The sequence below is a fragment of the Myotis davidii genome, unplaced genomic scaffold, assembly GCF_000327345.1.
Source record: "Myotis davidii unplaced genomic scaffold, ASM32734v1 scaffold1307, whole genome shotgun sequence".
Taxonomy (NCBI): Eukaryota; Metazoa; Chordata; class Mammalia; order Chiroptera; family Vespertilionidae; genus Myotis; species Myotis davidii.
Window position 1 is genome coordinate 342,999 of NW_006298623.1, and position 27,832 is coordinate 370,830.

The 27,832-nt window shown below is 37.0% G+C and overlaps 1 protein-coding gene across 1 annotated transcript in view; it reads right to left on the reverse strand.

Annotated features, from left to right (window-relative positions):
- Window positions 1-27,832, reverse strand: part of ZBBX (zinc finger, B-box domain containing) — a 90,956-nt gene that overhangs the window by 22,647 nt on the left and 40,477 nt on the right. Inside the window, exons 6-14 of the mRNA XM_015570757.1 lie at window positions 26,118-26,276; window positions 21,450-21,624; window positions 19,327-19,447; window positions 11,713-11,822; window positions 11,252-11,352; window positions 9,816-9,895; window positions 7,757-7,896; window positions 3,025-3,335; window positions 2,977-2,983 (exon numbers count right to left, since the gene is read on the reverse strand). Of these exons, the coding sequence (XP_015426243.1) occupies window positions 2,977-2,983; window positions 3,025-3,335; window positions 7,757-7,896; window positions 9,816-9,895; window positions 11,252-11,352; window positions 11,713-11,822; window positions 19,327-19,447; window positions 21,450-21,624; window positions 26,118-26,276 (1,204 nt within the window). The remainder of the gene's footprint in view (window positions 1-2,976; window positions 2,984-3,024; window positions 3,336-7,756; window positions 7,897-9,815; window positions 9,896-11,251; window positions 11,353-11,712; window positions 11,823-19,326; window positions 19,448-21,449; window positions 21,625-26,117; window positions 26,277-27,832) is intronic.

The window sequence follows — 27,832 nt, forward strand, 5'->3', positions numbered from 1 at the left end:
ATATATATATATATATGGTAAGAAACAGATTAAAGATTTGAAGTGAGAGCTCCAGATGGGCTTACAAAATATCAGAGTGGCTATCAGTATTTAAAAGTTCCCCAGTGGATCTAATGAATGCCCTAATGTAACCAACACAAAAGAAATTATTGTAACTTGATTCAAATTTATAAATTATATAAATGCTAAAATGTACAAAACCAAGTAGTGACCAATAAATCATCTCATTCAAAGATAAATCCAATTCCACTCTACTCGTATCTTCACTGGTTCCCCCAGACACTGAAACCAGTCTATAGAACCCCTTCAGCCGTAGTGGAGTTCATGTTTGGATTAGACAATTACAAATCTGGAAAGTTTTTTAAAAGCCTTAATTGGCAGAACAATGAAAGTGAGTTTGTTCTTCCAAAACTCACAAAGTAATCTTGGTTGTTTCAGAACCAGACCAAGAGCCCCTGACTAGACCACGTTCTCCCCGGCACCTGACTTTATCTCACTGCTGCTACTCTACAACTTAGTACTTAATCTCATAAGTGGTCCTAGCTTTATGAATAACTCAATTTCTGAAAACTGAAGTGCAAAATGAACTGCCATACAGTCAATTTCAAAGTCAAGTAATGCCACTACTAAAAATTATCCCTATTGCTCATGCTTGAATTTTCCACTGGAGCACAACAAATGTCCAAGTAGTTTCTACTCAGGGAATGGCTTTTACTAGGACAGGAGGAGCATAAAAACAGTTCCTGTCATCATTAGTAGATTATAAAATGCTGTTCTCTATGATGTAACCATTTAACACTTTTTTCTTTTACAATTCTCTATATAATAAAAGGCTAATATGCAAATCGACCGAAAGGCGGTTGCTATGACATGCACTGACCACCAGGGAGCAGACGCTCAGCACAGGAGCTGTCCCCTGGTGGTCAATGTGCTTCCACAGGGGGAGTGCCACTCAGCCAGAAGCTGAGCTCACAGCTGGCAAGCGCAGTGGCGGTGGCGGGAGACTCTCCCACCTCTGGGGCAGCAGTAAGGATGTCTGACTGATGGCTTAGCCCCACTCCCCTAAGCCATCAGTCGGACATCCCCTGAGGGCTCCCGAACTGTGAGAGGATACAGGCTGGGCTGAGGGATCCTCCCTCCTCCCCACCCCACCACCCTGCCCAGTGCTCGATTTTCATACACTGGGCCTCTAGTAGTATCATAAGAGATCAAAATATAATTAGTAGCTTTTTTAACATTTAAACTTTAATTATGAAATGCTTTAAATATATAGATATGTAAAACACATGATTTAACTTGATCACACAATTTAATATCAGTGATTTAAAGATTTGCTTCAGATTTACCTTTTTTATTTGTCCAGCTTTATTGAGATATAATGAACATATAACTGAATTACATTTTATTTTATTTTATTATTTTATTATTGACATTATTATATATGACCCTCTGTGCCCACCTCCACCCAATCCCCTTCCCTCTGGCTGTTGTCTGTGTCTACGGGTTATGTCTATATGTTCTTTAGCTAATCCCCTTCACCTTCTTTCATCCAGTCCCTTTACTCCCCTTCCCCTCTGACAGCTGTTAGTCTGTTCCATGTATTCATGCCTCTGTTTCTATTTTGTCCATCAGTTTATTTTATTCACTAGATTCCACCTATAAGAAATTCCTATACCACAATATATATTAATCTTTATAAATTAATTGTATTATTTCATTGAAGTTGACATTCTCTACTCTATAATTTAATATTATTAGATTTGAGTGTATCCATAAAAAGTTACATATTGTAAATGTTTCCAAAAGTGCTATCAAACTCTATGTACCCTTTTACATTTCAATTTTTTACATCATATTTTTGAGATGTATCCATGTTTATAAAAATAGTTCTATTTTATTTATTTTAACAGAAGGCCATGTCTCCTGTGAGGGCAAAGGTCCGCCAGGCCTATGCCCAGTGTAAAAGAACTGGGTTTCTTTGCTCAGGATTCCTCTCTTCTAACACAGCACACTGCATGTGCAGGCGTCACCAGCCCTCTTCCTGATGCCCTGTGGGATCTGGTCAGTTTAGTTCTTGTTTGTTCTGTTTGCACAAATTCAATCTATGACCAATTGTTTTCTTCACTGGAAGAGGGGAGAGAATGTGTCTCCTGGCAAAGCCCTTCAGAGACTGAGCAGACTCTTAGGGATCTAAAGCTTTGCAGAGGTCTCGGTTCCAATTTGCCACGTTAAAAAGGAACAGAAATCCAATCTCCAAACAGAAGTAACAGCAGCTCAATATCCAGTCCGAATTTTTGGTACCACCTTCAGTTTAGGCACCATAGAGATTCATTTCCAATGACTTTAAAGGGTTGTTAAATTGCTGGACTTGCCCATTTCCAAAGAATTTAACATTTGTCTTGCTCAATTTCCCAAGAGTTTATTATTAATAATCACTATTACCTAACGTTTTTAGTATGTAGAACAGAGATTTAAATATAGTTTTAAAATTTGGTGGTAATGCAATAATTATTGCCAATAGCTACTTTACCACTTTTCCTAAGAAGAAACACAAACTGCACCCCTATTTTTTTATTAACCATGTTCCTGACAGATACTTTTAACTCCTATACTTACATTAAGCCACAAAAACTGACTTTATCTACATATATGCCTTTAGTTCATTTTAGCCAGTGACTATACAGTAAAAATCTAGAAAGGATTTATTATACTAAAATATTCATAACAAAAAATTTCATTTAGAAAGGTAACAGCACTGTAAATACAGGGCATGAGATAGGCCTTAAAGTTTTATTTGTTATAGAAGCCATTTATTATCATGGCATTTACCATATTAGAGATGCCCTGTAAGTCATTAACATTCTTTCCCATATTACTCAATCTTCAACTACCTCGTGATAATATATGGTAGTACATTTTAACTTCACTTGGAGGAAACATTTAAGAATGTATTGTGTGAGTATAACATTTTCTTACGATGTTTCTTATAAAAATTTTAATATAACAAACATAATAGAAATTTACCAGTGGTGACTCTGTAGTTTTTGAATCTTCCAAGTTTGGCCGCTCCAGAAAGTTGCTAAATTCCAAGGATTCTTTGATGTCTTCAGACAATTTCTCCTTCATGGAAGGTGTTTCTAAATCTACTGTTGGAAAAGAATCCTTGTTTGCAAATGATATGCAGGAATTATTCAGAGTTTGATTACATTCCATATCGATTATACTTTTCTCTTTGAAATGTCTTTCAGAAAAGCTGCTCTCCCCTAATTTTTCAACAGCAGAAGAATATACATCAGGATCCACATTGTTGCCAAATTTTTTATTTGAAGTTCCTGCTGTTGAAAACACACATTTATAAAAGTTAAATAAATAAATATAAACAAATACATTGATTAATCTGTTCATAAACCAAATGTTCTGTGATGTAAACCTGTATCAATAAACCCTACTTTATCAATGTTTCTTTACTGAGTTCTCAGTGTGAAGATACTATTATGCTGTTTTTGTTCCTAAATGATAATCATGATTTACTTAGGCATTCAAACCTTAATGAGCTAGAGACTAATGGAGTGAGGCAAGATTTTATTTTGTAATGAAATCTTGAAATTGATGCAAATTTTTATTCAGCCTTTGGTTCAATTCCCACTTGCCTACCTCCTCTCCCACTCAAGTTTTACAACAGCAATTTATGAGAAATAATGCGGAGGGAATCTTATTTCCACATTTCACCTCTTTTCCACAGCATGCTAGTGATGAGGAGAAGGCAAAAAGAAATCTGCCAGATGAATGAGCAGCAGTTAGAGGCATAGAAACTGTTTAAGCTGGGACACCTGCTTCTGGAAAGCTACAAAATGAGCAAGATTTTATGAGTCACCACCTCATCATGTCTGCTTTTACCATATCACTTGGTTTAGATCATTGGTTTCAACCTGGTTGCACAATGGATTCATCTGAAGGTGCTGTTTAACATTGTCAGTGTGGGGGCCTGATCCCAAAGCAACTGAATCAAACACTGGGAGTGGGACTCGAGCACTGCACTGTCTTTGTTTGTTGGTTTATTTTCCTCTACAAGTTCTCCAGGTGATTATAATGTGCAGCTCGGGTTGTGAACATTGGTCTGTATTTTCTGAGGAATTAAAATCATTTAACAATTTTTGCACCACTTTGCTTTCACTTTACATATATTTTCCAGAATGAATACAGCTTCATCTGATTATCCCTTATCAGCTTTCTAATATAAACAGCTTGTCTCTATAAATATACTGTGTAAAACAGTAGAGGCTATGACTAAAATAATCTCCAGTGATGTAAATTCTGTCTTGCAGCCCAAAGGACTTGTTGCAATCAAATGTTGATATAGCTCAACTATTACATGTAGTATTTACTTAGAACTTTCACATCCAACAACTATCACCTCAAATTGCACAAATACTATCAGAAATGCAATAATGTATATGTCATAGAAATGCTTTAATAAGAAAAACTTTATAAAGGCTATTCAATTTAACGAAACTTCCACAATAATGCTGTATTTTCCTTCTACACTTAAATAGAAGTTATCTGATTTTTTTCCAGTAGAAACACATGAAATTTGTTATATGGAAATGTCTGCAATTAATCTCTATGATATTCACCTAAGGTGGCAACATTTCATTATTAGGATCTTTTGTTGTTGAAAATGAGACAAAACATCCATTTATTAAAGTTTAAAATGTGATACAGAATGTACAGGCATGGTTTATTTTACTCTATTCATTGGAAGCCCTGTTAAGTCATAAAAATTAGATATCTTGGTTCAATATTCATAAATCAATTTAATTTATCACATCAATAGGTTAAAGAAGAAAAATCAAAGGATCATTTCAATAGATGCAGAAAACATGACAAAATCCAATACCCACTTATGATAAAAACTCTCAGCAAACTAGGAATAAAGGGAAATTCTCAATCTGATAAAGGCTACAGAAAAAAACCACAAATGCACACACACACACACACACACACAACTATAGTTCACATCATACTTAATGATGAGAAACTAAAAGCTTTACTCATAAGATGAGAAATAAGGCTAGGTTTTAAGCTCTTACCACTCCTTTTTCAACATTGAGCTGCAAAACCTAGCTACCCAGTAAAACAAGAAAAGGGAATAAAAGAAACTACAGAAAAAAAGCACAAATGCACACACACACACACACACACAGAACTATAGTTCACATCATACTTAATGATGAGAAACTAAAAGCTTTACTCATAAGATGAGAAATAAGGCTAGGTTTTAAGCTCTTACCACTCCTTTTTCAACATTGAGCTGCAAAACCTAGCTACCCAGTAAAACAAGAAAAGGGAATAAAAGAAATGCAGATTCAGAAGAAATGAATTTGATATTGTTCAGATAATATGATTGTCTACGTACAACGTCCAAAAGAATTTAAAAAACGCTCCTATAACTAGTTATTGAAAGATTGCAGTACACAAACTAAACATACAAGTCAATCACTTTTCTATATACCAATATAAACAAGTAAAATTTGAAATTAACATAAAAGCATTTACATTAGCAAACAAAAATGAAATACTTAGGTATAAATCTAACAAACTATGCACAGATCTACAGGAGTAATACTAGAAATATCTGAATGATACAACTATACAATAAAGACAATGTGGTATTAGCAAAAGTATAAAAAAATTGATTAATGGAGCAGAATAGAGAATCTATAAATAGACCCACATAAATATAGTCAGCTAATATTTGACAAAAGAGGAAAGACAATACAATGGAGAAAAGATTGTCTTTTCAACAAACAGATTTAGAACAACTAGACCTCTGCATGCCCCAAAAGTTAATCTGAACACAGACCTTACACCCTTCACAAAAATTTACTCAGAATGAGTGATAGACCTAAATGCAAAATTATAAAACTCCTAGAACACTGGAGAAAATGTAGGTTATATTGGGTATCATGATGACTTCTTCAAACACAATACCAAGCAGATTCCCTGAAAGAAATACTTTATAAGCTGGACTTTATTAAAATTAAAAATGTCTGTTGTGTGAAAGACACTGCCAGGAGAGTAAGAAAATATTTGTAAAATATGTATCTAGTAAAGGACTGTTATACAAAATAACAAAAGAAATCTTAAGAAAATGTGAAACCCAACTGAAAAAATGGGCTAACACCTTAGCAGACACTTCATCAAAGAAGATATATTGATGGAAAATAAGTATTGATGAAAAGATGTTCAACATCATAAGCCATTAGAAAATTGAAAATACAAACAATAATGAAATACCACTACACAATTATTAGAATGGCAAAAATTTGAAACACTGGCAACACCAAATGCTGATGAAGATGTGGAGAACAGGAACCATCATTCATTGCAGGTGGGAATGCAAAATGGTACAGCCACTTTGGAAGACAGTTTGGTGATTTCTTGTTTACAAAACAAAATATACACTTAACATGTGATCCAACAATCAAATCCCTTGAGTATTACCCAAATGAGCTGAAAATGTAGGTCCAAACAAAAACCCACACATAGATATATATAACAACTTTACTCATAATTGCCAAAACATGGAACTGATCAAGCTATTTTTCAATAAGTGAATGTATAAATAAATTGTGGTGCATTCAGACAATGGAACTTCAGCACTAAAAAGAAATGAGCTCTCAAGCCATGTAAAAACATAGAGGCACCTTTAAATGCATAATACTAAGTGAAAGAAGCCAATTTGAAAAGACTGCAAATGATATGATTCCAGCTCTATGACATTCTAGAAAAGGCAAACTGATGGAGACAGTAAAAAGATTAGTGGTACCCAAAGGTTAGGAAAAAGAGAGATATCAGAAATCAGAGCGCAGAGGATTTTCAGAGCAGTAAAACTATTTTGTATAAAATATAATACTGGGCACATGTCATTATACACTTGTCCAAACCCATGGAATGTACAACCAAGAGTGAACCCTAACATAAACTATGAATTTGGGGTGGCAATGTGTCCATCTACGGCTGTTGACTGACAATGTACTATTCTGGTTTGAGATATTAATAGTGGGAGAAGTAATGAGTTTGTGGTGACAGAGGGTATATGGAAACTCTGTACTTACTTTGCAGTTTTGCTGCAAACCTAAAACTGCTCTAAAAAGTAAAGCCTAGCCCTGGCCGGTTTGGCTCAGTGGATAGAGTGTTGGCCTGCAGACTGCGGGATCCCAGTTTCAATTCCAGCCAAGGGTACATGCCTGGGTTGTGGGTTTGATCCCCAGTAGGGGGCGTGCAGGAGGCAGCCAATAAATGATTTTCTCTGATGATTGATGTTTCTCTTCTCTCTTTCTCTCTCCCTCTCTCCCTCTCCTTCTCCCTCTCCCTTCCTCTCTGAAATCAATAAAGAAATGGATTTTTTTTAAAAATAAAGCCTATTTAAATAAATTAAGTATCTTTAAAGTAACACTTAATGAACATTTATATTCAGCATTTTCATGCAGGTAACTGGAACACTATGCTACAGTTAAGTTAAAAAATATCCTCTAGACTAGATCTGGAGCTGTGTAAAAGTCCTAAACTCCCATGTGAATATACTTTCAACCAATTTTCTTCTGAGAACTAAAATTCCTGGGGTTAAAATAAACAGCAAAATAGTCAAAGCTTGTGTATACTCTACTACCATTACTCTACTAGAATTTAATTGGTTCTATTAAATTACCAACATTTATTGTTAATAATAGTAATCAACAAGGAAAAACATTACCTTTTGAGTTATCTTCACAATAAGAAGGGCTGTTGCTTAGATGAAGATGTAAGAGGTCTGTTTTTCCATTGGTGAAAGCATGATGCTGATGGATATCATTTTTATATGGAAAAGTATTCTGATAATCATAAAATGCGCAACTTCCATGTTTATGGAAAAGCAAAAGAATAGCATTGAAAGAAAAAATGTTAAAAAGTAAAAAGTCCCAACTTATTAAAAGAAATATAATAAAACCTTAAAGAAATAGGGGTATTCACTTAAATTCTCAAATAAATGTGGTTCCTTATATTCTTTCTTCAAAAGATGAAGCGTTAATCTTTTAAGTTCATTAAAATGTGATGAAATCAAAGGTGTTTTTTTAAATTAATTTAATTTATTAAGATGGTATTGGTTAATAAAATTATATAGGTTTCAGATATACAATTCTATAATACATCATCTGTATATTATATGATGTGTTCACCAGCCCAGGTCAATTCTCCTCCCATCAAATCAAGGTTTTATACTTAAATAAACTTTTAGTTGTCCATAAATGAACTATTTTAGTTAAAATACCATATGTGGTATTTGTTTCATTTTTGATTATGCTTACCATATATATAAGCATAGTTACAATTTAAATAACATTTTCAATGTATTGAATAATATATTTAATAACACCTTAAATTTACGTAAACTCTATATAGTACCATCGTAAAAAACATATGCATTATGCTTAATCAAAAAGATCCTCTTGAATCACCTATGATTCTTTATGACTTTTCTAAGAAAATAGGAACCTCTATGGGCACCTCAAAACCCAAGATGCTAAACTGTTGCTAAACAATGATCAGTAACTTTTTCTGCCTTCTCTAATACCATACAGGGAGGTCAAAGCAAAGATTTGTGATAACATATATAAAATAATCAAATTAAAGGGCAGAAATAGCATTCATTTCCCTGGGGATATATTAGTGGATATAAACCTCTTATCTACTGACCAGAGGTTGTCTACTGCCTTCTGTCAAAATGTCAAATGGCAAAAGCACATTTGCTACTAGACATCTGGGTCTCTGTGTCAAAACATGGGGCTTTTCACATCTGAGTGCATCACATAGGAGCATTGCTATTCCTAAATGCTGACAAGGGCCCAAGTTTATCTGAACATATAAACAAAGAATTGGCCGAAGGATTACTAGATAGAAACTTCATTCTGCTGTTTAACCAATTTAATACTTTGTAGTCAAAACACCTTGAAATCTTTGCTAAAGTGAAGGGGACTTGGAGTAAAATTTATTAACAAATAGAGCTAGAGCCCTAGGCAATTTGGCTCAGTGGATAGAGCGTCAGCCTGCAGACTGAAGAGTCCTGGCTTCAATTCCAGTGAGGGGCATGTATCTGGGTTTCAGGCTTAAACCCTGGCCCTGGTTGGGCAACCAATCAGCAAGCAATCAATGCGTCTCTCTCACATTAATGTTTCTCTCTCTCTCTGTATCTCTCCCTCCCTTCCACTCTTTCTAAAAATCAATGGAAAAATATCCTAGGGTAAGGATTAACAATAACAAAAAATACAGCTAAATATTATTTTTCATTTGAAATGACAAAATTCTACCAAAAGCAAGTTGCAAAGTGAACCATTATACTTAATTTATTACACAATAAAATCTATCTAGGATGTAATCCATAGTTTGGGAGTTCTTTTTTTCTCTCAAGCTAATTATTCATATACCTGTTTTTATTTATGGTTCATAGCAAACTGAAGTGAGAAAAATCCAGAGTTATCTTTGAAGAAAAGAACAAGGCTCATATAAAATATATTGGCCTTGGTCAGTCACTTTAAATAATAGTAATTCTTAAATTCAGAAGCATCTATTAAGTAATCCAGATATTAGATAAGAGTATAAATATATCATTATGGATACTTTTCTAATTATTGAATGTTGACTAATATTAGCAATATTGTACACAAATTTAAACATTGCTTTACTTGTTTTTTTATACTATGTATGTCTCATTTAAATAAAGAGTTGATTTTTGGTGGGTTTTTAATAGCATCAAAAGTGAATTAGAAAGACCTTACCTTTGTTGACTAACTGCATCAGCTAATTCGACTTTGTAAGGCACGACCTTTCCTTGTTCTTCAAATTCTTCTTCGTAAGTCTTATTAAATACATGTTGTATAATATTAGTATATTCAATAAATGGGTCATTATATGTTAACCAGCTAACTTGTAGGTGATATTTAGAGAATTTTCTTTCACTAATAATGTCATGAATTCTCTGACTATATGTCATAGAACATGAGTTTCTAGAAGAATCCAACAAATTCAAAATAAATTTGCTGAGGGCACTTGCTTTGTCAGTCATTTAATCATTACTGTCACACCCAGAAAAAATAATACCAACTCATGTTTTATACTGTAACTACTAAGTGCCAAGTAGGTTAGTTCTCTGGCATAAGCTTACTGTATACATCAAGAATTTAGTAACATGTATGTGTATGTGTGTTTGTGTATTTATTTGTTCAATAGCTTAAATTTATCCAGAGGGGAAATAAAAATGTTGCTAGGTGCATTGCGTGCGTGTGCGTGCACACACACACACACACACACCAGGGGCTATTAACCTAAAGAAAAAAGTAGTATTTAAAGAAGTACTTCCTACATTCTAGTATTTTTCTTTCACAATCACAGTAATATAAATATCAAGTATATGTGCTATATTCAGCTACTTGATTAGAAAGTCAGAAATACACAGTTTGTCACAATTTAGACTCTCAGCCCGGAGCTATAGCTCTGACTAGCTCTAGCTTCAGCTGGCTCTACGTGTTGTCTTCTAGAGGTCTGTATTCAAGTTATTATACACTAAACCCCTTAAATCTTCACAATATTTTCCCTTAAATAGAAAAAAATATTAAATGACATTAATAAAAACTAACTATATACAGATTTTATTAATGAAATACCACACTAATCTTTGTTTAAAAGCCTGATAACATGAAGAACTAAATAAAGCCCTTACCGGTTTAGCTCAGTGGATAGAGCGTTGGCCTGCGGACTAAAGGGTCCCAGGTTCGATTCCGGTAAAGGGCATGTACCTTGGTTGCGGGCACATCCCCAGCAGTGGGTGTGCAGGAGGCAGCTGATTGATGTTTCTCTCTCATCAATGTTTCTTATTCTCTATCTTTCTCCCTTCCTCTCTGTAAAAAAATCAATAAAATATATATATTTTTAAAAAGAACAGTAAACTACATGTCTATCAGTTAAAAAATAAAATGTCTTTTCATCTTCCATACCATATGCTTGCAAAAAAAATGACACTTTATCAATTCAGAAATTTACTGTCAACAGTAAAATAAAAGTTTAATTACTAGCAGCATGTTTAAATTCAAACACTTATAAATTTCATATTAAACTATGTTGAATTATAAAAGATTCTTGTTGAAAATAATATGTAGTTGTAACTATATGTTATGAATTTCCTGTTTGTTAAATAAACTGGTCATTAAGCACTCACATCATCCAGTTCAACTATTTCTACAGATGTTTCAGGTCTCTCTGTTTTTAATTCTTCCACTGGCAGGAAAAGAGCTGGGCATTGTACTTCAGTCTCCTCAACTAGGGAATAAAATTGGAAAATAATATCATCAAAGCATATACTTTACCTGATAATTTCCTATCTTTAAATAACATAGCCAAAAATAAAAGGATAATGTTCTCCTGTATGTCCACACAAATATATAAATGCTGTCAATTTTCCTAGTTCAAGTAAAATATACGTGTTCTTAATATTCAATTTTTAAATGAAAGTGAATCTAAAAAATGGAAGAAAGTATGCATTTTGATCAGGACATAAAGGGTACATGGTCCAGTTGAGAATCATACAGTAAAGAAAAACAAAAGCAGATGCTGATTAATGCTTAGGGTATGTAATTTGAAATAATAAATTTGAAAATGTCTAATCAAGACTAAACTAACCATCATTATCTTCATCACTTTCACTTTGAGAACGTTGTGACTCATTAATGGTTGTACACTGAGGTATGAATATAGCTGGTGGCATATTTTGAAGTTGCTCCCGTGGAGTTCTACAAAACAAGAAGGAAGCAATTAAAAGACTAAAATACATTATCTAAAACTTCCCTGACAAGATCTTGATTTATTTCACAGAGGAGTGAGTCTACAAAATTAATAATGAAATCATAGCTGTACCTCTAATTCATGGAAGAAAAATATGATTGCATAACAGAATCTTAATTCACTAAAATAATTTTGTAAATCAAATTAACAGCACATAAGATTTTTAAATTGCATATCCCACTGTTTTTTGTTTAGAGTGAAAAATAAAGTTATGATAGAAGTCAGTGTTCTTGCAGAAGCCACATGAAGCCCATTAAACATACCACCCTATTTAAAAAGCTAATTTATGAATGTGTGTTGTTTCCCACAGCTTTGTGCATTATGTTGATACATTCTAAGAGAACCTGAAGACATTATTCTAAGCTTCCACCAAGCCAGGAGGGTGAGAACATAGGGCCCCACTATATGAATATGAAGTGTTCTGTCAATGCATATGTCACCCGATTAACAATGAGGTTTGGTGTGGCCAACCCTATCTCATAAGGAAGGCAATGAAACACAGGGATTCTCAGAGGTCAAGAGTGTCCCAGAGGTCATTCCCAACTTATTGGGGAGCTGGTCACTTTTTAACAAAGAATAGAAGTAACTATAGCCCTTGAAAACCATACAGGCTCATGAAGTCTACATATAAAAAGTCAAGGCATTTTTAGTGATATTAATAGGTAAGATTAATGCATAACTTAAAATGTACCAGGCTCTTTTTCAACTAATTTGGGGGTATTAAATCTTAATAGATGCATTAAATCGGCACTAGTATTATTTTAATTTTACAGATGAAGATATTGAGGCACAAAGAAGTAAACCAACTTGTTCAAAGTCATTCAGGTAATAAATGCAGAAAAGGAATTTGAACCCAAGGCTGCTGCTTCCCCAAGCCCATGTTCATAACAATTACTCTATATTGCTTTTCTTTCAATTTTCAAAGGCACCAAAAATTTTATAATTTCATGGAAATCTATGGCTATGTGTATTTTCTGAATACATGTAATCTATATAAAAGAATATTTCAAAATATTTATATTATTCAGCTTTTTGTCAAAAAAATTAATGAATGTGTCATTTTATATCCATAATTGAACTAAGCGATAGAAATATTAAAGAGTAAATGTCAAAGACAAATTGGCATTTGGCAACCAGACATCTCTTTCCAGTTTGACATGGATATGCTATATTAAAATTCAATCACAGATACACATAAATGTACTATTATCCAGATACTTCTTCATAAAGTAAAAACATCTAATTTTATGAATAAAGCCCTGAACCAAAGACTGACAGAGTCTATATAGTAAAGCGTTGGAGGTAAGGAGCCCTACGAATGTTTATTATAAACTCAATATTTTCCAGATGGAAAAGTGTGGGCCAAGAGAATTTGAGATTTGCCCATAAACAAGCAACCATTTAGTCAATAAACAAGTCTGCATTCTGGATATTGAAACCCTGGCACACATGCCTTGTTAAAGATCATGCTATATAAATAAAAGATAAAATATATTTTAGAATAGAATTACCTCAAAATTTAATAAATATGTACTGAACATTGACCAATTCATTGGAGGAAACTTTTGATGAGCAGTTCTAAATATATTCTGTCAATCTGTTAGGCTTTTTGCATCAGAATCACCAAGGAAGATATTTTTAAAATGTAGTCTCATATTCATCCTTTAAAACACTGATTTTTAGATTTGCCTGAGGTTAGGTAGATAAATCAATATTCTAAAACTTGCCCCAGTACTTCTGATGATTAGCTAAACTTGACACTTACATGTAATGAAAAGAGTAGGGGAATTTGAGTGGGAAAACCAGCTAATTGCTAATATCCACCTTTAAAATACTCTAAATCCAAATCTCTGCTCTATTTCATGAAACTTTCTTAGCATTTAATAGATCTACTAAAGATATTAAAGTAGCTCTTAAAACACATGTATTGGTTGCACATAAAATACAAATGTTATTACCCAATTTAAAAAAGAAAAACAAAACAAAATACAATGGAACCTCTATATATATATAAAAAGCCAGCGACTGGAACACCATAATGACCAGAATGACAGGTCGCTATGACGCCCACTGTGGCCAGCAAATAGGCCTGATGGTGGTGCGCCACCCCACCCCAACCAGTCCACAGCCCCTCTCCCCAGCCAGCCTTGCCTCTGATCGCACCCCCTACCCAAATAGGGAGTGGGGCCAGCCAGCCAACCTCCTGCAGCCCCTCCCCCGGCCAGCCCCACACCTGATGGACCCCCATCACCCCTATTGGCCCACAGCCCCTCCCCCTGGCCGGCCCTGCCCCTGCTACTCCGATCAAGGGCAAGGCCGGTGATTGGCCCCCCAACACCACCCACAGCTTTGCCTCCAATTGGCTCCCCAACACCAATCGGGGGAAGGGCCGGCCAGCCCACCACCCACAGACTCTCCCCACTGCTGGCCCTGCCCCCAATTAGCCGTTCCAGCCCAATCAGGATCAGGGCCCACAGCCTCTCCCCCTAGCCAGCCTAGCCCTGATCACCTCAATCGGGGTGGGCCAGCTGGCCAAACTCCCACTGGCTCGTCCTCTCCATAGGCCCAGCCCTGATCTGCCCTGATCGGGGCCAAGCTGGCCAGATCCCACCCATGCACAAATTTATGCACTCAGCCTCTACAATATTTATAAAAACCTATTATCAAACATGACAAAGATAGGCAAAGATAAAGTCTTAACCATGATCATCATTATCAACAAGGGAAACTTTTCAGAAGTACAGCATCAGAAATGTTATAATCAATTTACAATCACAAACTTGTAAATTGCAAATAGATTGCCCCACACTAGCATCTATAATTAAAACATAAATCAATAACTAAAAAAAAGAAATCACTGTTAAAAAAATAACTGTAAATAAGACCCTAGTGAATATATTCACTAATCATTATTTTCTAACAAGGAAATTTGCCAACATTTAGTATTTAGCATAGCTCAGGATTTCATGTGCCCATGATTAAAGCTTTTTGTATGTATCCAAACAAATGATGGCACTCATTTAATAACGAAATTGTACTTTTATTGGATAACAAACTGCATGTGAAAGGCATCAAAGGCAAACACAATAAAAGATAAGTGAATTTGATATTACTATTATGTACTAATTCTTAAATTAGAATTTTTGAGTTTCACAGGTGAAGAATTGTTAAGGCATCACACTTTAAAGGAGACATAGAAAACTTAAATAATAGTTACATAGGAATAACCAGAATTTGATATGAAGAACTTAAAACCCTGCCACATAAACCACAATGGGATACACTGCACACCTATTAAAGTGACCACCAACAGAAAAGAACTTGAAAATACCAGGCACTGGCAAGAATGGAGAGCAATTAGAACTCCCATAGATTGAAGGAAGGAATGCAAAACTATTCAGTCTTATGGAAAACAGTTTGTAAGCCTATATAATAAAAGCCTGATATGCTAAGTGTCTGGTCGTCTGGCCAACCATTCAGCCAATTAAAGCATAATATGCTAATAATATGCTAAGGCAGCTCAGCTGTTAGCTATGACATGCACTGGCCACCAGGGTTCAGACTAGTCAACTGGTTGACCAGTCACTACGACGTGCACTGACCACCAGTGGGGAGATGCTCCAACCAGTAAGTAAGCTTGCTGCTGGGGTCCAGCTGAATGGGACTGAGCGAGATGGGCTAGACATGCCCGGGAGTCCTCCCGCGGTCCCTCCCCGGCACCACTCATGCACCAGTGGGGTCTCTTGGCCTGGCCTGTGCCCTCTCATAATCTGAGACTCCTCAGGGGATGTTGGAGAGCCAGTTTAGACCTGATCCTGCAGGCCACTCCCCTCAGGAAGCTGCCAGATGCAGGGCTCATGGCTGGCAAGCACTGTTGCAGCAGTGCGAGCCTCTCCGGTTAGGACTGATTGGTCGCATGCCCACAGCTGGTGCAGTGGGGCCGGGATGAGTGGGAGCTGCAGGTAGGAGCTGCAGGTGCTGTTGGACTACGGGTTTCAGCCAGATCCCCACAGGCCACCCTGAGAGACCCCTTCCATGCACCGGGCTTCTAGTTTTCTCATAAAGATAAACATATACTTAAACCATACAATTCAGCCATCCCAGTCCCAGGTATTTACCCAGAAAATTAAAAACCTATATTCAAACAAAAACCTATATATAAATATTTATAACAGCTTTAACCATAATTACAAAAATACTAGAAATCAGCACCCTATTTTTCAACAGTTGAATAGGTGAACTGTACACCACAGTGATGAACTAATACTCCACAATAAAAACAAATGGATTTTGATTCACTCAAGAATATGGATGAATCTCAAATGTATTATGCTAAATAAAGGACACAAGGTCTACATATTATATGACTTCATTTACATGACATTCAGAAAAAGTAAATGTATAAAGAGGGAAATAGACCAATGGTTGCCACAGGTCAGGGGAGAAGACCTGTGGGGGTCTATATCAGAAGACCTATAGAGGGGAAGCATGAAGGAATGTTGGATTAACAAAGTGTGCTATTTGGTACAATGGCAAACACATGATTTGAGGTATTAATAAAAATTCATAGACCTGTACGGGAGTTTCTGCTAGTCAATTTTAAAAAGTAATCAATGGATGGTAAAGCCATTCCAAAGAAGGTGGGAAAGAAATGGGTGTCATGTCCTGAGCAACTTTGGAAAACAAGGTTTAGGCTGGACACTGTGGGCTAACCGTACAAGCACTATACACATGTGCTTCAGTTGAGGCGTCTGTTTCTCACAGTGATACTAGTCATGTGAAACTACCTTATACACATACTGAAGTTGATAAATTAATAAATATATCACAGACCATGAGAGCCAGTATTCTCACTGTAGGCAAAAGAAACTACAAATAAGCTACATTGCTATGAATGGACCTTTAAAGACAATTCTGGTGATCTATATCAGTAGAAATAAGGGTGGTAAATGCCATTCTGATGAGGTATTGAAACAGGAATTTTGGGGGTTGAAAAAGACAGGTTTAAATTTTAGAAATTAAGGGGACCATGGAGGAAGCACAGGGCTGCAGAGCAGCAGAAGGTATATTTCAATAGAATAGGGGAGCTGAAAAGATGCATCAGGTACATTTCCATAGAATGAGGGAGCTGGGAACAGCAAAAGGTCTATATTTACAAAATAAAGAGAAGGAAGCCCTTCATCCAGAAGGAGAGGAAGAAAACCCAAAGGGAATAAGAAAACAATAAGGAAGGGGGTGGGGTGGGGGTGGGGGAGAACCTTACATGTCCCATGTGAGGTTGGACCTTTGAGCTGAGGAGTTACTAAAGTAACCAGTCTAAGGGAATAGTGACCAATCAGAGGGGATAACAAGGCACCAGGATCTGTAGCCTTTATAAGCCACAGGGAAAAAGAACTCAGTGGGACCCTTTCCCACTCCCCACATGGGAATTCATTCTGTGGGACTCTTCCCGCTCCCTACTTGGGGGTCTGTACTTGTTCTTCAATAAATTTTCACCTTTGCTATACGATCTTCTTTCTGTGGATTCATTCTTCAACTCTGGTAGACAAAGAATCCGGGTTCCAGTCCAGGGGAACACCACATGTTCCAGTCTAAAAATTCTGTTTCAGTATCAGATGGAAGTAAGAAACATGCTACTACACAATGGAGAAAAGGCAATCTATATTCATAAACCAGCACAGAACTTTCCTGACTTTTGTTTCTGTCATAGGGTTTTATGAAAGGTAGAACTTGGGAGTTTTGAAATTATATATATGGCTGAGGCAATTGCTAAGCAGTGAGAGACCTGGTTCTCATGGCTGCTCATAATAAAATCCAAGAAGAGAGAAATGACTCAAAGACAGAATTAATAATCAAAAGAGAAGCAAAACTCAATAATTTGGAACATTCTCAGACTATCCACACTGAAAATAATGAGAGCCTATTCAGGAGAAAACAGGAAGTAAATGGCCAAAGGATCATCTGATAGGGAGATTAGCCAGAGCCTATTATCCAAGACAAAGGAACGATGACCCTGAAGGCAGTTCAGAAATCTATCCCTCCCATCACAGAACAAGAGAGGCCCAGGCTACTGCAGAGAGCAATGCCCAGAGACACTGTAGGGATAAGGCCACCTGTGTGACCCTAGACTACAAGTGCCACCGGGTTCCATGCTGGAGCGTCACTGGGATGCAATATAGCATTCAGCCACCATAGAAATGAGACCGCCCAAAGCCATGGGGGCAGAGCCAACCAGAAACTTGGGAGCCCAACGCCTGCCCAGCGAAGCTATAGAGAAGGTCTGCTGCCTCAGTGTATCCAGGAGGTTGGAGCCCTACCCTAGTGTATCTAGAAGGTGGGACCTCCATCCCAGTGGGCCTGGTGGGCAAGGCATATCTACTGTATGCCTGTCGCACCTTTGTATTTGGAAGCATATGTCATCTTTGATTTCACAGGTTCACAGTTAGAAAGCAATCTGCCTCCAAATGAATCATACACTGAGTCTCACCCATATCTGAATTAGATGATATTTATATAACAATGTGAACTTTAGACTACTGAATTGGTGTTAGAATGAGTTAAGAATTTTAAAGCTATTGAAATGGAATGAATATATTTTGCATGAAAGTAGGACATGACCTTGGAGGGAGCAGGAGCAGAAAGCTCTGTTCTGAATGTGTTCCAACAAAATTCATATGTTGAAATCCTAGCTCCCAAGGTGATAGTATTAGGAGAGGAGGCCGTTGTGAGACTAGATCATGAGGGTAGAGACTTCATAAATGGAATTAGCACCCTTATAAAAGAGACCAGACAAAGACCTCTCCCATCTGCTTGGGAGGAGTTCACAATGAGAAGATGGGCATCTCTGAACCAGGAAGCAGGCTCTATCCAGACACTGAATCTGTTGGCACCTTTATCTTGGACTTCCCAGCCTTAAGAACTGTGAAAAATAAATGTTGTTTATTAATATTTAATGTTAAATTTTAAACAATGTATGAAATGGTGAATCTACTGTAATAGTCTTTGTATAAAATATATTTGAATACTCTTGATTGATACAATTATAAAATTATAGGTCTAAGTAAACTTAAAAGTAAATTCTGAAAAATATAGCCTCAAAAGTTTATGCTAATTTCAAATGTCTAAGAGCAATACCTTCTCAAAGTAGTCTTTCATTAATCACTTTATTTTGCTATTATTCTAAAAATTGTATATTGTTTTATGCCTTTTCCCCACCTTTATATTTACATTTCTCAAGGGAAACCCTAAATTAATGATGCATCATATATATAAATAGGATTAAAATTCTTATTAGAACAGTAGAAGCTTCATGTGGATTTAATATTGCTTTAAAATTATTTATGCAAATATAAAGCAGACATATAAAACTGCTACAGAAAAGCATGTCACACAAGCAAAAATATAAATAGCATTTTATATTACTTATTAATAATACAAAAATTCAGAAAATACCTTCTGTGTTTTTTAAGCCATAATTTTTCCATATAGGATATACTGTCTTCTTTAAATTCAATATGAAGTGGTTCTCTCCAAATTTTCAGATTGGTTTGTACCTCACATTCTTCCAATGAGTCTATAACAATAAATATAACATACATAGTTAATATAACCTAGCCTATAAATTGTAACTTCTCCCAAGATACAGAACTTGTCAAATATGCTTTGATATTCATCTATAATCAATAGTTCTGGGCTTAAATAATGCAAAAGTTTTAAATATTGATGATTTATCAAATAACTGTATAGACAGTTTTCTTCCATAATCCCTTGAAATGAAAGAATCTTATGATTGCCCGGCCAGAGTGCCTCAGTGGTTGAACATCATCAACCTATGAACCAGGAGGTCACAGTTTGATTCCCGGTCAGGGCACATGCCCCAGGTTGCAGGCTTGATCCCCAGTGTAAGGCATGCAGGAGGCAGCCATCAATGATTCTCTCTCATCTTTGATGTTTCTAGCTCTCTCTTCTCTTCCTCCCTCTCTAAAATCAATAAAATTATTTTTTTTAAATCTTATGATTCACAAGGATTTTAAAAGCAACTAATTCTTTTAAATGCTAACAGATAAAAACAAACAGATTCATTATATATTCCATAAGCACACACAAACATAAAGGTATGTATTATAGTCACTGACAATAATATTTACAGAGATGGGAAACAGAAAGGAAATAACTCAGAAGGTAGCACCTGGAGGAGACAACTTTCTTCATGAATTGATGTCGACATGGCAACTTACTTCCAGATGCTTCCGATGTTTCTGAAGTACTACCAAATTAAAACCACTATTCAGAGATATTCAAAACTGATGGAGATTTCTGGGAAATAAAAAACTAGAAAACTTGGAAATTCAAAGCACATTACTGAACGAAATGGGGCCAAAAAACATTTGGAAAGATACTCATGTCATTTGAAATAAGATGCAAAATTAGTTATACCATTTTATCTCCATCAGTCCAGCAAAACTTTAAAAATCTGATTATTTAAGTGCTGGTCATGGGAAGCAACCCAACCTTTCGCACTCTGCAGGTGAGAATGTAAACTGATACAAACACTTAGGTAAATAATTCAGCTTTATCTCGTATAATTGAGTACATGCACACCCATGACCCAGCTCTTCCACTCCCAGGAATAGACACCCTAGAAATGTGTGCACATGTGTTCCAGGAGACCTGTACAAGAATATTCACAACAGCATCATCCATTTGTATAGCAAAAATGAGAATCAATAACCATCTACATTCAAATAGGCAGATAGTACTATCCTATATAATAAAGAGGTAGTATGCAAATTAACCCTCGCACCCTCACAAGATGGTTGCCTATGACCGGGCCGGCAGGGGGGCTAGTGAGGGACAACCAAACAACTGAACAAGCAGGCTGTGTGGGGCAACCAGGCCAGCAGGGGGGCAGTCGAGGGTGACCAGGCCAGCAGAGGGGGGCAGTTGGGGGCAACCAGGCTGGCAGAGGGGGGCAACAAGGCGTGACCAGGCTGCGGGTGGGGGAAGTTAGGAGCAACCAGGACAGCAGGGATGGAGGGGTTGGGGGAGACCTGGGTGGCAGCAGGAAGTAGTTAGGGGCAATCAGGCAGGCTGGGGGGAGGGGGCAGTTAGGGGTGACCAGGCAGGCAGGCAGGTGAGTGATTAGGAGCCAGCAGTCCAGGATTGTGAGAGGGATGTCCGACTGCCAGTTTAGGCCCGATCCTCGGAAACCGGCCGTTGAACATCCCCCACGGGGTCCCAGATTGGAGAGGTTGCAGGTTGGGCTGAGGGGACCCCACCCCCACCCCCGCCCATGCACAGATTTTGTGCACCAGGCCTCTAGTATTCATATAACAGAAGACTCTTAAGCAGTGAAAATGAATGAACTACAGCTATGCACATCTTCACGGATAAATATCATGGGTTCTCTAAATATTAAACCACTAATCTTTGGTCATACAGTGAATATTTTTTTGAGGAGTTATATCAAACTGCTATCACAATGTTAATAGTTTTGAATATTGCATTTATATTCACAGATAAAAAAGTTAAGTTCAGCTTTATTTATAACATTCATTTTATAAAAATAGCTATACCTGGCTTTGCTGCAGGCAAGTTCTGCTCTCCATTGTCATTATGATGTCCAGTTCTCCATTCATTTAAAACTTCCTGAAAGGACTGGGCAGAAGCTTCTTCATCGAATGACCCTTCACACAAGAGCCTATCTCTCGGGTTTATACACTCGCCTTTTTGTGTTGTTGAAACTTCCATCTAAACCAATTAAAAAAATGTATCTAAGTGTGCTTTTCTAAATTTTCTGGATCATAAAATGAAGATAGCATTAATTGTTAGGCATTAAAAGTCACACGTTTTTTAAACTTACAAGTAGAACATTTTAAAATTTTACTTATGTATATGCTCTACTGGTTTCTTTCAAACTGTGTCTGCAATTATAAATGGTCTCTTCAGAAATTATTAAAACTGGAGCCTACAAGACTGACGATTTATCATTATTATGCACCAGTGTTCTCCCTGGAAAGTGACAACAGTCTTGTATGTGATCCTCCTACTTTTCCAATCTCCTGCTCCTGCCATCTCCCCACAGCAGAAAGAGCAGTTTCATAACTTGCAAATTTGATCAGGGCAAATCTCTGTTCAAAACCCTGCAATCACTCTGTATGAAGCCCCCAAGCCCTGACACTTACAAGGGCCTACACAACCTTGTACCCCCTGCCTCTCAGTTCAGTTCTTCAATTTTCCCCTTCTCTTACCCTGCTCCAGACAAACTTATATTCTTACAGTTCTGGGAACTCACCCAGCACCTTCCCACTTAAGGGCTTTGCACTATCTTTACCCAATGCCTGGAGTGAGCCTTCTCCACACTCCACACAGTCATTGTACTCATTTCAATCAATCCTCTGCTCAAATGTCACCTACTCAGAGAGTAGGTGATGACCTTGCTGATGATCTAAAAATATAGACCCCTCCCCACATACATTCTAATCTCTTATCTGCTTTATTTTTCTAAAAATAACATCTCTGTGTGAATTCACATGTGTATTTGTTTATTGTCTCTCAAACCATTAGAATGCAGTGAAATCAGGGGATATTTTCCTCCCTCAGTGGCAAGATCCAGGCTCAAAGTGATGCTAATTAAAAGTTGGTTGAATGAATGAATAAATAAATGCATGTGAAACATTGCATGCTGCTTAGCGTAAAGATGGGAGAAACGATGAATTCAGTATAAAATATAAATCCACTGTGAACACACTGAAAAAATAAAGGTTGGCATTGGCAGTTATCCATTGAATCAGAGAAATCCAAATTATGAAGCCAAAGCAAAATAAATTCCAAACTAATGTTAAATCACGAAGTGTGGATTACCTATACTAATATCAAATTGCTAAATCGGCATTGTGTATCTTCTAGATACACAAGTAGGATCTTTTATGTTCAGTCCTTAATTGCAAAATAAACAGGCAGATTGTTAGAGTACAATTGAGAGAAGATGATTAAATAGTGCATAAACAATTTAAATATAAAGAAAAACCACCTGGGAACCTGCCAGACACTGTGCTAGCTGCTGGCCACAGAACACAGGTTAATAAGTCCACAACAGAGACAGGTGCAAGAGCAGGTATTTAACTCAGATAAACAAGAATTCCGTGGGCAAGAAGTGGCACGGGCAGGATTCCAGAGAGAGGGGATGATACATAGACGGAGACATGGAGCCAAACAGCAGTATGGCATGAAACTGGAAGTAGTTTATATTGTTATAGCATAGTTTGGGATATGAAAAAAATATAAAGAGTGGAAAGACAAAGAGGGGGCAGATCATGAAGAATCCTGCCTGCCACACAGAAAATTAGACAAACTTATTGAAAACACAAAGCCACTGAAGAGTCACACACAGAAAGAGAGAAATGGGCGGGGGGGGGGGGGGGGGGGGGGGGGGAATTTGGATCCAAGGAAAATGTTATGGCCATTTGGCAATAGGAATGTCAGGAATTTATTATGTAAATATACATACATATGCAAAACATTTTTCAAAAACATTCTTTTTACTATAGTTTGTGTTGGCAAAAGACTGAAACAGGTTAAATGTTGACCAGTGGAAAATAAATCTTAAAAAGTCTAATAAATGGAGTATTTTTTACCCATTATATAGAATGAGAAGGTTCTAGAATGCACTTAAATTGATATGAAAATATTTTGTTAAGTGTAAAAAGCATGTTTTAAGAGCAGTTTGCAAAGTATATTAATATTGGTTTCAATAAATAACTACATACAAAATTGGAAATGTTATTGATCCCCAGAAGGAGAAAGAATGAAATGAAATTTACAGCCTATACACATTTTTCACTTTAAGAAAGAGCTAATTTCAGGATTAAGAATAACAATAAGAATAGAAATGACCAAACAGACAAGAGAGGCTTTAGATGGTCAACTGCATGGGACATGGTAACTGATTGGATGTGTAGAGGCAGGAGAGACAGGACTATTAAAAATAACTGTTCTTGCCAGCTTGGGAAGCTGAGAAGCTGGGAGATGGGCTGACACCAATAGTAACATCTATTGGAAGAGAAATAATGAATTTGGAAAATATTGAGTTCTAGAAATATGTGGGAAGGTAATTTCAGGCATCCAGTAAGCAATGTGTGTGTGTGTGTGTGTGTGTGTGGCATAATGAAGAAGCATTGAAAACTCAGTGCAATGGTTTCAGTGTGCGGTGATTGCAGCAACTCCCCAGGGAGGCTCCTTTCCAAACAACAAATCAGAATCAGAGCTATAAGACATTTGCATTTTATAGCTGTGCCTTTGGAATACTTGGCTTCCACATAGTAGTGACAGAATAGAAAAAAGCCAGCAGATTGTACATTGGTTCTTAAATGTTTCAGCCTAGACTATCATATGTCACTTCCACACAGAGCTCATGACCCTGCCCAATTCTAAAAGGGCTAGAAAATTTGATGAATCGGTGCTATACACTCATTACCCCCTGGGCCGCGTGATATCCTTGCAAGGCATGTTTATTCCCGTTTTCATATATACGTGCCACTTTCCAGAAGAAGAAACAGAGGATCAAAAAGGCTAGGTAAAATTCTGGATGTTATAAAAGCTCTAAGAAAATCAGGGTCAGTATTTCAAATCCAGGTGTCAGTCTCTAAAATGAAAGCTCATCCATGAACTGCACCCCTTTCCAAGGATATCCAGTGGCCTGAATCCATAAGGAAAGCCCAAAGACAGACATTAGGCATTAGCACCATTTTGACTCTTCCAGGCTTTGGAATTGCTTGGTAGGCTAACTAAAAATCAGATTCCTGTACTCTAACCCAGATGTGAAAAAAAAATATTAAAATTTGAGTGACAGACCAGGAATGCACATCCATTCTTCTGATGCTTATCACAGTTGGAGAACCACTGCCTACCAAGCACCAGACAGGGACATCTCTTCAGTGCATGCACCACAGACCAGTGCACACCTGAGGGTCCATAGCAGTGACTCCCAACCAGGAATACTCACCAGAATCACTGAGCAGTTGCTAAGACCTCACATGTCTGGACCCCACCCATAGAGATGCTGAACTCAGTGCTGAGTGTTTATTTAAGGTTTCTCCAGCTGAGGAAATGTATATATATACCCGGATGAAACCACTGAATTAAAGGTTCTTACATTAAGACAAGAGGTGGGGTGGCTCTATACAGCAGTTACCTATGTGGATAAGAGGCAGCACTTATTCTAAGGACTAGAAGCACAGGCAAAGAAATAAGCTCTATAGGTTTTTCTTAGGTTACTTAGGCCCCCATTGTCCTCATCTGTTAAATGGGGTAATAATAATGCAAAACTCATATGGTTATTATGATTCTTGAATAAGGTAAGGCAGGTAAGTAACTAAGCACAATGCCCAGCATCAAATGTTTAATAAAAGTTAATTGTTGACTTATCATTATTATTGATAGGGTAAATTAGATAAAATGGCAGGCATGAAGGAAAAACCTTAAAATCACAGTCTCTGGGTAGTGGTTAAAAGCAAGTAATCTGGAATCAAAATATCTGGGTTCATACATAAGTTCCACTACCAATAATACCTCAGGAAATATATAAAAACTGTTTTTTGCCACTATTTTCTCATCTGGAAAGAAAAAGAAGTAATTAAGAAAGGATAAAAAATGGATGTTACAGGTAAAATATTTAAGACATTATCTGGCACACAGATTATATTAAAATTTGAGGAAGTTTGTCTTTTGCTAAAAAAGTCAATACAGCAATTCTATTATAAAAATATGGACATGAGCTGATGAAACTTATCTAGCACATCATGGGATCAGTAATCAATCTCAACTACCAGCATTCGGTATAAATCCGATTATAAAAAGCTGTGAGATTCACTGTCACCTAAGACACGTGGCAAGGTTTTGTACTTTTAGCCTCTGAAGTCCCGATTAATATAAAGCCATTATATTGTGTTATCTATTTTTATGTTCCTCCCAAATACTCATTCATTTCCTGAAATGGTGGAAATGCCCAGAAAGCCACAGAGTCAAAGGATAATTCATTAAGAAATCAGCATCCAGTGCAATCAAAGCAATCTCCTTAAAGGGATTGTTATAGTCAAGATGTTTTTGATTAATAAAAAAAATTTATATTAAATAACAATGTGATAAAATAATCTCCAAAACTCTACAGCTCTCGCTAAGTATATGCATGACCGTCTCCATGACCGTATATGACAGACATGTCTCCTACATTTCCCACAGCTTACCTGGGAGCTGCTCTCCTTCAGCAGAGGAGGTTTGGGTAGATGCTGACTCTTACTAATCTCTTTTGGAGAGCGATTCTCCCCTTTGGGTTTATCTGGATTAACTTCCTTTATAAACCCATGGGCAACATCCAATACATTGGATAATATTTGAGATTTTGCCTGTTAATAAATGAACAAAATATGATTAAAAAGCCAAATACATAAGCCTCAGTAATTTAGATACATCAAATTATATTTTCATTATTCCATTCCTACTAAATTCAATGTATTTTACTTAATATTTAAAAATACAAATTGACATTTATATCAACCAATATAATAGTGACAGCTACCAATGTTTAGAGGGGCTAGTTTGGGCTCATATTAGCCTAAGTATCTTACAAACATGATATTTAATCCTAAAGTCAACTCTGAAGCATATCTATTTTTATCTGTTTCAGGGATAAAGAAACAAAAGCTCTGAGTGTTTAACTAACTTGCCCTTGGTCACATGGTGAGTGGGTGGCAGAGCTGGGAAGTGACCCAGGTGTATATAATTCTAATGACTCATAGCCTTTCCAACCCCAAATAAGTAGATGGGTAATTTTATGCACACCATGGCTAAAGAACTAAATATAGTTTATCTGGTAGGAGCCCTGATAAGCAGTAATAAGTATTCCTCTGTGACAAAACATCTTTAGAAACTATTAACTATTTAAAAGTGGAAACACAGGAAGTGCATCTGCCTTTAGTTCCTGAGTGCACTTCAAGTTTCTCTGCATGTTGCACCTTCGCTCGAGTTTCAGATACCAGGAAGGCCCTCCATCCTCTACTATTTTCTTTGCCTGTCAGACTTCTCCTTCTCCTGGTTTTGTCCCCAGTTACTCCCACATCAGGAACCTTTCCTGGCCTTCCTTCTCCAGCTGTGTGCAGTGCCCATTCTCTGTACCCTCTTCCTACCAGCCCCTACAATAGTAATTTTACATCATCTTTTGGTGTCTATCTATCCCATGATACCATATAAGCTCCATGGGGTCCAAGAGGTTGGCAATGGCTGATCTGGAGAGTATTGTGCTAAGCAAAATAAGCCAGTCAGAGAAAGACAAGTACCACATGATCTCACTCACATGTGGAATCCAATGAACAAAATAAACTGTTGAACAAAATGGATCCAGAGACATAGAAGAATGGAACAGACTGTTAATCTCAGAGGGAAGGTGGCGGTGGGTGGGAAGAGATCAACCAAAGAACTTGTATGCATACATGCATAACCCATGGACACAGACAATAGGGTGGTGGAGGCCTGGGGTGGGGGAAAGGGGGTGGGCCTGAAGGGGCCAATGGGAGAAAAATGGGACATATGTAATACTTTCAACAATAAAGATGAATAAAAGTCAATGATTGAGAAAAATAATTCAAAAAAAGCTTTCCAAGAGCCTTCTTCAGAGTGAAAAGGAACAGGCAAATCTCGGGAAGGCCCCATTCTGAGGAGTCTCCTATCAGAGCTCCCTGGGTTTGCCCAGGGCACTGCAGGATGCTGAATGCCATCGGAGCTTAAACCCAACAAACTCCAGGGGGAGACTCAGGCCTTTCCGAGGCTCTCTGACAGCCTGGAATTGGGAGCAAAAGCAACAGGTCTTAACTTCTTAGCAAATCTCCTCAAGTCAAGAGAAAACTCTGGCAGGGATCAGAAATAATTCATTCGGACTCTCCATGGAAATACTCCTATTTTTAAA